The sequence below is a fragment of the Gekko japonicus genome, unplaced genomic scaffold (assembly GCF_001447785.1).
Source record: "Gekko japonicus isolate JY-2015 unplaced genomic scaffold, Gekko_japonicus_V1.1 scaffold1195, whole genome shotgun sequence".
NCBI lineage: Eukaryota > Metazoa > Chordata > Lepidosauria > Squamata > Gekkonidae > Gekko > Gekko japonicus.
The window spans coordinates 521,542-531,313 of NW_015176007.1; the positions used below are offsets into that span (position 1 = coordinate 521,542).

Sequence of the window (9,772 nt, forward strand, 5' to 3'; positions counted from 1 at the left end):
GGGCGGCCGGAGCCTCCATTTTGTGGAGGCAGGAGGGGGCGAGGCGGGCGAGCGGAGGCTGCCGCCATCGCCATCGCCCATGTTTGAGTGACGCGGTTGCCCAGAGCCGCCACTCGCCGGTCCTGGAGTGTGTGAGGGGGAGTGAGGCGATCGCCCGAAGGCCGGTCGCCAGGCCGGGATTGCGGGCGGGGGCAAGGTGGGCGAGCGGAGGCTGCCGCCATCGCCCATGTTTGAGTGTGCGCTGGGGAAGGCAGCTCACCGAATCAATAGTGCCCTCATAATCCTCTTCATCGAGCAAAATGAAAATGGCGTCCGGTGAGGTACACAGTGGCAGCAGTTGTGGTGTGGGCGGGACCCGGGCTTTGCCTTCTGATTGGGGGCGGTATATGCTGAGGAGCAGTTCCATCAGCCATACACTAAGGGAGTGCATTTTAGAATTAGAACGTTGGCACCCACTACTCTTTTATAATAAGGGAGAGATTATGTTATATGTGATGTGAGAAACATCCAGGAAATAAATCACAGTATCTATACAGATTTGCTCTTTCTGATGTGAAAAAATTGCTTATTGTCCTTGCCACAGAACAATCTTTAGAACAGATTACTGAAGAACTTGACACAACCCCCTCCGTCAACACTTGTCTATACTTCTCCCAAATCTCTACAAATAGATCACACTGCAGTCCTCTCACATTTGACCCTATCTGTCTTGTTCCAAATTATTCCGTCTCGCAAAAGTATAGTTGTATCTAATTGTTCTATAGACCAGCTGTAACTTTTATCTGAAGATTCCTACCTGTGGAAGAGTACAGCTAATACCATTCCAAGGATTTGTAGGGTGTGTGTTTACATTGGGGACACAGTACAATCCTAAACAGAGAGATGCCCTTTTAAATCAATTTAAATTAATGGTTATAGGATTGCACTGTGATTCTCTTTTGAACATTTACGATGGTGCTGTTCCCTCAATCATTGTGGTCTGGACAGAAAAGGGAACTTTAAACTTCTCTTCTTTCTCCACAGCCTTGAGAGAGTGGCAAAAGCCACTGTGGCATGATGTAGAACAATTGTGGGCATGGCAAGGAGAGTGTCTGTTAACATTCATTCCCTCCTCTGATACCACATCTCCCCTATCCCGGGACCCCCTGTTATTTTTCATGCCATGGATAGAAGAAGATCAAACAGAGAAGTCCTCTTTCTTCCTTGCAGGTATTCCAGAGACGGACCTATGGCTCTGTGGATTTTTACCGGGACTGGAACTCTTACAAGAGAGGATTTGGAAGGCAACTCACTGATTTCTGGCTGGGGAATGACAACATTCACCAATTGACCTCACTAGGTAAAGTGTATCCTGACAGGAGTTTTCACTTTTGCTACAATCACCACTCAGTTGTTCTGCATGTTTGTTTATAAATTAAAGAATAAATCCTAAATGGCCGAGTGAATGATGAGCATTCATCGATATGATTTAAGACCCACAGCTGAGCATCAGCTAAAGAGGGGGGAAAGGAAACCTATAGTGGCAGGAGAAATTGGCCTGATCAAGCCCCTAGTTGCTTATAGAAACCAAAATGGGGGCAATGTTAGGTTTGGGGAGATGGGTTTCATGAGACATGCATCCCCATAACCCAATTCCCCATATAGCATAGGGAAAGGGAGGTAAACGCTCCCTGTGCTTTATCAGTCTTGTTGGTAGCTAAATGACAAACCTAGGCCCAAACCTCAACAGTTCGTCTATCGGACAAATTGCTGAGGTTCAGAACTGGGTGTTCCTCCAGTCAGAGAACTCAGAAGTCTCATTATAGCATTGTGTAGACAGGATTTCACAGCTGGGTTTCCAGCCTCCAGGCAGTGGCTGAGATCTCCTGGGATTACAACTGATCTCCAGGTGACAGAGATCAGTTCACCTGGAGAAAATGGCTGCCCCATTGAAGTCCCTCCCCCCAACTCCGCCCTCCTGCGTTCACACATTAAGAAGCAGAATAGAAGAAATTATGGGATGGGGAAGAACGAGCTAGGAAAACAGCACCTTCTTGGAAGGGTGGTGGGCAAAGTCAAAAAAAGATTCTGCCTTAATAAAAACACTCATCTCCTTTCAGTGGGTGTGTACTCAAAATAATTTCGTGTTAGTTTTGAATCCAGATTTCAGGGTGGTATACTTAATGTTATCTCAAAGTTTCTGACCCTTGTTACTGTTAAGGAATTTAACTGTTTCCAAAATACAGGACCATTTTTCTAATCCCCCCCTTCCCCCACAGTAGCTGTAAGAGCAGGGAGGGGGATGGGGGGAACACCCTGCCAAATGTCTGTTAGGAGTAGGTTGCCAGGTCCCCCGGGGGGGGGGGAGAACCCCCTCGATCAGCCCCTTCCCCGCCGGCCCGGATCGGGCCGCCGGAGGGAACTCCACCCCCAAAGTGCCGGGCATGCGGAGATGCGCCCAGCGTGATGACATCACCCTTCCTGGCTTATTAAAGTGTCACTTATTAAAGCTGGCCACGAAGGGTTCTGAGGTGCTTATCAACATGTCCCTCTCTGAGGGGCAATTCCCGGGTGCACTCAAAGAAGCGATGGTCTTTCCTCTTCTGAAAAAAACCATCTCTGGATCCGGCCATATTGGCCAACTATCAGCCAGTTTCCAATTTGCCCTATTTGGGCAAATTAATCGAGAGGGCGGTGGCGACACAGTTGCAGGGCTTTCTGGATTACGCTTCCGTATTACATCCCTTCCAGTCCGGCTTCTACCCGGGACACGGGACGGAGACAGCACTGGTCGCTCTGACGGATGACCTCCGGAGGCATCTGGATCGGGGCGGGGTGGCGGTACTGCTGTTGTTAGATTTGTCGGCCCCGTTTGACACGGTCGACCATCAGCTGCTGACCCACCACCTCACCAACATGGGGATCCAGGGGCTGGCCTTGCAATGGCTTGCTTCCTTTCTCCAGGGTCGGGGACAAAGGGTGGTGCAAGGGGAACAGCAGTCCAGGAGACACCCACGGGAATGTAGTGTGCCTCAAGGGGCAGTGTTGTCACTGATGTTGTTTAACATCTATATGCGCCCTCTTACCCAGATTGCCCGGAGGCATGGGCTGGATTGCCATCTGATGTTGGATGGCCATTCGGACTCCAGACTGGAATATCTGGACCGGGCTTTGCAAGCCGTAGCTGGTTGGCTCAGGCTAAGCCAGCTGAGACTGAATTCAGCGAAGATGGAGGTCCTGCGCCTGAGTCGGAGCGGTTCGGGGGTGGGATTCCCGCTCCTGACCTTCGGTGGGGCACCATTGGTGCCAGCGTCAGAGGTTAGGAGTTTGGGAGTGCTCCTGGATGCTTCCTTAACAATGGAGGCCCAGGTAGCAGCCACTGCAAAGTCGGCCTTTTACCACCTTTGGCTGATTCAGCAGTTGGCTCCCTTCCTCGGCTGTGATGACCTGGCTACATGCGATGATTACCTCGAGACTAGACTACTGTAACGCTCTCTATGTGGGGCTGCCCTTGTCGCAAAACCGGAGGCTGCAGCTAGTGCAGAACGCCATGGCCAGGCTGGTGATGGGCCTCCCTAAATGGGAGCATATCCAGCCTGTGCTGAAGGCATTGCACTGGCTGCCAATAGCATACTGAATCTGCTTCAAGGTGCTGGTATTGACCTTTAAAGCCCTATATGGCCAGGGTCCAACATACCTGCGGGACCGTGTTTCCCCATATATACCCAAGCAAGCACTATGGTCAGGAACACAACATCGATTGACTGTTCCTGACCCTAAGGATGCCAGGCTTGCGTCCACCAGGGCCAGGGCCTTTTCAGTGGCGGCTCCACACTGGTGGAATGAGCTCCCGGAAGAGATCAGGGCCATGTGGGATCTTCTGCAGTTCCACAGGGCCTGCAAGATGGAGCTCTTCCACCAGGCTTTCAATTAGGAGCCGCCACTCCACCACCACCACCACCACCACCACCAACATCTGTGGTTTTGGGTTGGCTCTGGTCCTGGGGAGGGTTTGTGTTATAAATTTGCCGATAAAATTGTTAGTACGCCATCTGAATCATTCAATGATTACCATCAAAGAGTACCATCACTAGCACTTTAATTGTTAATTGTTGGACTGTTTTTAATGCTTAATGTTGTTGTTGTAAGTTTAAATTTTGTACATGGTTTTTATGGTACAGGGTACCAATTACTGTAAGCCGCCCTGAGGCTGCTTGCGGGGAGGGCGGGGTATAAATCAAAATAATAAATAAATAAATCACCCGGAAGTGATGTTATCATGCCAGGTACGTTGCAGGGGGGATGCTCTAGCATTCGAGGGAAAACTCTATGGTTTTCCCTCGAATGATAGTGGCCCCAGCCCCAATGTGCCCAACATAATGCCGTAACTTCTGGAAAGGGCCCAGGACTCCCCCGCTATTATCCAGGTAAGACTTAGCAACCCTAGTTAGGAGGCATTTGCTGCCCCTGACAGTCGATGCTTCCTAACAAATGATAGCTGAGTGGACAGATGCCAAGTCTATAGTTCATTGGAAATGGCGCAGTTATTTCCTGTGGGATGTTGGAAGGCTATGTCCATCCATAGGAAATAATGGATGGGTGGAGTGTTTCCTATGGGTAGACCTGGCCTCTTCATGGCCCATAGGAAATAATAGCCCCATTACATCCCATGGCAAGCAGACATGGTCTCTATCAGTTGTTAGTTTTGGCAAACAGCTGATAGCTGTTTGGAAGGGAACCTGGAAAATGGCTGGTGGCATCAGTTGTTAGGTGGTGCTACTAGTCCCTTTAAAACTTAAACTAACAACAGTTTGGTGGACCAGTTCCCCCCGCCCCCAATTCCTGTGCCTCCCTGGAATTTTTCAGTACTCCTAGAATTTTGGCAGTGTTTTGGGTCATTTCGGATGACCCCAAACTGACCCCAAAGAGCTAATTTGGCGTTTAATTCTAGCTTCAATATATCCAAATGTACACCCCTAATGCCAAATGCAGCCATATATAAGAACATAAGAGCCCTGCTGGATCAGACCATTAGTCCATCTAGTCCAGCATCCTGTCTCATACAGTGGCCAACCAGTTCCTCTGGAGGGCCAATAACAGGGCACAGAGACCAAGACCTCCCCCTGATGTTGCCTGCTGATAGTGGGATTCATAGGTTTAGGCCCTCTGGGTGTGGAGGTTCCCTTATAGCCAAATAGATCTATCCTCCATGAATCTGTCAAATCCCCTTTTAAAGCTATCTGTTCCTGGGGCCATCACAACATCCTCTATATATTTTGTTATAGGCAATTCAGTAATGTGTCACTATTAACAATGGTCAGCCAAATGCTTCAGGAATGGCTCAAGACATAACCATTGCATAAGATGCCATTCCAATGGAAAAGTTTCAGCAGTAAGACTAAGATGTTTCCCAAATCTTCTTCTTTCACAGCCGTTTCTAAGAAATGTTCAACAATATTCCACCCATTTTTTTCTTTTGTTTCTGGGGTTCAATTTAAAAATTCCACTTGGACAGGAATCTGTTGTTTTGGAAGACAGGAAACAGTGCTGCTTAATACAAAATTTCTTAGATCCTGAAAAATAACCTGGGTCAGCATAATTAGATTTTAATATAAGCCCCGGTCACACAGGCTAGAAAACATGGGGGGGGGAGGCATGGCTGTTCGCCCCAAACCAAAATAAAGCGCGGTAGCCTGATCACACGGTCCCCTGAGTCTCCGTGCTTCAGCTGTTAGCTGGCGATCACACGGCGATGCTGCAGCATGGCAAAGAACCGGTGCGGTGCGATCACACAAGCATTTCGCATTTGTGCGCATGTGCAGTTCTGCGGAGCAGCACTGCTTTCAGTTTCATGTTTGTGCACATGTGCTTACGAAAAACATCTGGTTTGCGACAGGATGTGGACAGGCACCGGATGCCACAGGATACTAGCGCTCCCATGCTCAGACGCCCGCCTTTGCTGTGCATTTTCTGAATCGTAGTGCACTTTCCTTGCTACTTTTTAACTCCACATCTTCAGCGGGATGCCACGGTTTGGTCACAGGTGCGCTACGCTTTCCAGATGTAGCAGTGTGATTGTGCCCCGAAAATCTGCCCAACATTCATGCCTTTCACGCGGCAAATTTTCCATGTGACCGGGGCAATAGTTATGTTAAAATGAAGTTGCCATGCTGAAGACACGGATGATAGGCAGATTTTCTGGGCACGATCACACCACAACATCTGGGAAGCATAGTGCACCCGTGGCTAACCTGTGGCTTGTTACCAAAGATGCGGAGTAAAAAACCACCACATATGATGTACTAGTTTCCGGAAAACGCGGGGCAAGGGCGGGCATCTGATCGCGGTTCTGCTGGAAACTTGTAGCATCCGGTGCCCGCCCATGTCCTGTTGCAAACCAGATGTGTGTTTTTTAAGTCTCCACAGGATGTGCACAAACGATTATGCACATGTGCAAACTAAGGTGAGACAAAAAAAAATCCCGTTTGCCACGGAAGCGGCGCAGCGCGATTGCCGGTGTGAACACGCCGTGCTGCTTCTTTGCAAACTAGCCATGTGATCAGAACCTAACGGCCTAACCACAGAACCTCAACAGGATGTCTGATCGGGCTGCCGCACGTTACTTTGTTCCGGGGCAAACAGTCACGCTCCCCCCCCCCCGCATTTTCCGGCCCATGTGACCGGGGCCTATGTAATTTAATTTTTTGTAAAGTAAGATGAGAGATTGTTTTTGCAGTTCCCTGTTAGACACCTCTGTTTTCCAAAGGATTGTGGGTACAGTCCATGGAGCAATCTTCCTTGAACTGGTACTGCTGAAAAACAGTGTGCGTGGTACACAAGCAGAGTTATACACCAGTGAGCAATCCCATGCTTATTTCAGCAAATCTTGTGTGAAAGGTTTGTGATAGATTGTGACTGGGTCAGATCCTTGTTGTGTTTGTGGAATTGACGGAGTTCTTATTGCAGCCTCTAAATGTAGCGACATAATTATTTCTGTTTTGAATAGGAGAAAATGAGCTGCGCATTGATCTCACTGATTTTGACAACAGACACACTATGGCCAAATATGAGACCTTCAACATTTCAGGAGAGGCAGATCAGTACAGGCTGACACTTGGAGCCTTCCTTGAGGGCACTGCAGGTATGTGGCTGGGGACCTTCTGGACGGCCTCTATGGTCGGAAGAGAAAACCATAACCATGGAAGGAGAAGGAGAAGAGAGTGTTGCAGCTGCCTTCCCAACTGCAACCAGTCTATACTAAATAGGTCAAACTGTCCTCAAAACCAAGGTGGAGATGGCCATAGAAGAGCTAAAGTGAAGGGGGAGAAGGACAGTTTTGTGTAGGCTTAGGGTGCATTCAGATCTCTCTCTCTCTCTCTCTCTCTCTCTCACTCACACACACACACACACACAAAACCCCATTTATCTGTACAGGTACAAACCTGGTTAAATTTAAGCTTGTGTGCTCCATATTTCCTTCTCTTCTACCCTCCCCTCATGTATAGAAATGCAGAAACATAGAGGTGGAAGGAACCTCAAGGGTCCTCGAGTCCTACAGCACAGGAAATTCACAACTACCTCCACCCACACTCCCCAGTGACCCTTGCTCTATGCCCAGAGAAAGGCAAAAAACCTCCAAGATCTCTAGCCAGTCTGGCCTGGAGAAAAATTCCTTCCTGACCCTAAAGTGGCCATTAGCATCACCTTAGGCCTGTAAGAATGGGCCATGAGAGCCAAGCACTGACTCATCCCTTCCTGCTCTACTTCTAACAATCTGCCCAAACTCTTGAAAAAACCATCTCTGGATCCGGCCGAATTGGCCAACTATTAGCCGGTTTCCAATTTGCCCTATTTGGGCAAATTAATAGAGAGGATGGTGGCAATACAATTGCAGAACTTTCTGGATGATTCTTCCATTCTTGATCCCTACCAGTCTGGTTTCCGTCCGGGCTACGGGACAGAGATGGCACTGGTCGCCCTCACAGATGACCTCTGGAGGCATCTGGATCAGGGCGGGACAGTGGTGCTGCTGTTGCTGGACCTGTTGGCAGCGTTCAACATGGTAGATTATCAGCTGCTTGCCCGCCACCTCGCCGACATGGGGATTCAGGGACTTGCTTTACAGTGGCTTTTCTCCAGGGTCGGGGACAAAGGGTGGCTCTTGGAGAGAAACTATCTCGAAGGCACCCACTAGTTTGTGGGGTGCCACAAGGGGCGGTACTCTCCCCGATGTTATTTAACATCTGTATGCGCCCCCTTGCCCAGATTGCATGGAGGCATGGACTGGGTTGTCACCAATATGCGGATGACACCCAGCTCTATCTGTTGTTGGGCGGCTGGTCGGGCCCTTGCCCCGGAAGACCTGGACCGGGTGCTTCAGGATGTGGCGGGATGGCTGAGACTGAGCCGATTGAAATTGAATCCGATGAAGACGGAGGTCCTATGCCTGAATCGGAGCGGTTCCAGGGTGGGAATCCCATTGCTGGCCTTCGATGGGGTGCCATTGGTGTCAGCGTCGTGGGTCCAGAGTTTGGGAGTGCTCCTGGATGCCTCCTTAACAATAGAGGCCCAGGTAGCAGCCACTGCCAAGGCAGCCTTCTAGCATCTTCGGCTGATCAGGCACTTGGTTTCCTTCCTCGAGCGCAAAGATCTGGCGTCAGTGATCCATGCTATGGTCACCTCGGGGTTGGATTACTGTAATGCTCTCTACATGGGGCTGCCCTTGGGGCAACTTCGGAAGCTGCATCTGGTGCAAAATGCGGCGGCCAGGCTGCTGATGGGTCTCCCGATACAGGAGCACATCCAACCTGTGCTAAAGGCGTTGGACTGGCTGCCAATAGCTTTCCGGAACCGCTTCAAGGTGCTGGTTTTGACCTTTAAAGCCCTATATGGTCAGGGACCTGTCTACCTGAGGGACCGTCTTTCCCCATATTTCCCCAGAGAGCACTGAGATCTGGGACACAACATCGCCTGAGATCTGGGACACAACATCGCATGCAGTTCTGGGCACCACACCTTAAAAAGGATATTATAGCTTTGGAAAAAGTGCAGAAAAGGGCAACTCGAATGATAAAAGGGTTGGAACACTTTCCCTATGAGGAAAGGTTAAAGCGCTTAAGGCTCTTTAGCTTGGAGAAAAGACGACTGAGGGGTGACATGATCGAGGTTTATAAGATTATGCATGGGAAAGAGCAGGTAAAGAAAGAGGTACTTTTCTCCCTTTCTCACAATACAAGAACTCGTGGGCACTCCATGAAACTGCAGAGCGGTCGGGTTAGAACGGATAAAAGGAAGTACTTCTTCACCCAAAGAGTGATTAACACATGGAATTCACTGCCACAGGAAGTGGTGGGAGCTACAAGCATGGACGGCTTCAAAAGGGAATTAGATAAGCATATGGAGCAGAGGTCCATCAGTGGCTATTAGCCACAAGGTATAGCTAGGGGCTCTGGGGCAAGTGATGCTCTGTCATCTTGGTGCTTGGGGGGGGGGGGTCAACAGTGGGAGGGCTTCTAATGTCCTGGCCCCACTGCTGGACCTCCTGATGGCACTGGTATTTCTGGCCACTGTGTGACACAGAGTGTTGGACTGGATGGGCCTTTGGCCTGATCCAACATTGGCGTCTCTTATGTTCTTATGTTCTTAAACCACTAGGCCATTCAGGTTTGACCCAGAGCATATCACTGATGAATATACAGTGGAGGTGAACAATAGGTTTGACTAGATTTGATAGACAGAGTGCCTGAAGAAGTATGGATGGAGGTTTATGACATTGTACAGGAGGCAGCAATCA

The 9,772-nt window shown here is 49.4% G+C and overlaps 1 protein-coding gene across 1 annotated transcript in view; it reads left to right on the forward strand.

Annotated features, from left to right (window-relative positions):
* The window catches only part of LOC107123279 (ficolin-2-like), a 32,906-nt gene that overhangs the window by 18,283 nt on the left and 4,851 nt on the right, over nucleotides 1–9,772 (forward strand). The window contains exons 8-9 of the mRNA XM_015426504.1: nucleotides 1,210–1,339; nucleotides 6,986–7,120. Of these exons, the coding sequence (XP_015281990.1) occupies nucleotides 1,210–1,339; nucleotides 6,986–7,120 (265 nt within the window). The remainder of the gene's footprint in view (nucleotides 1–1,209; nucleotides 1,340–6,985; nucleotides 7,121–9,772) is intronic.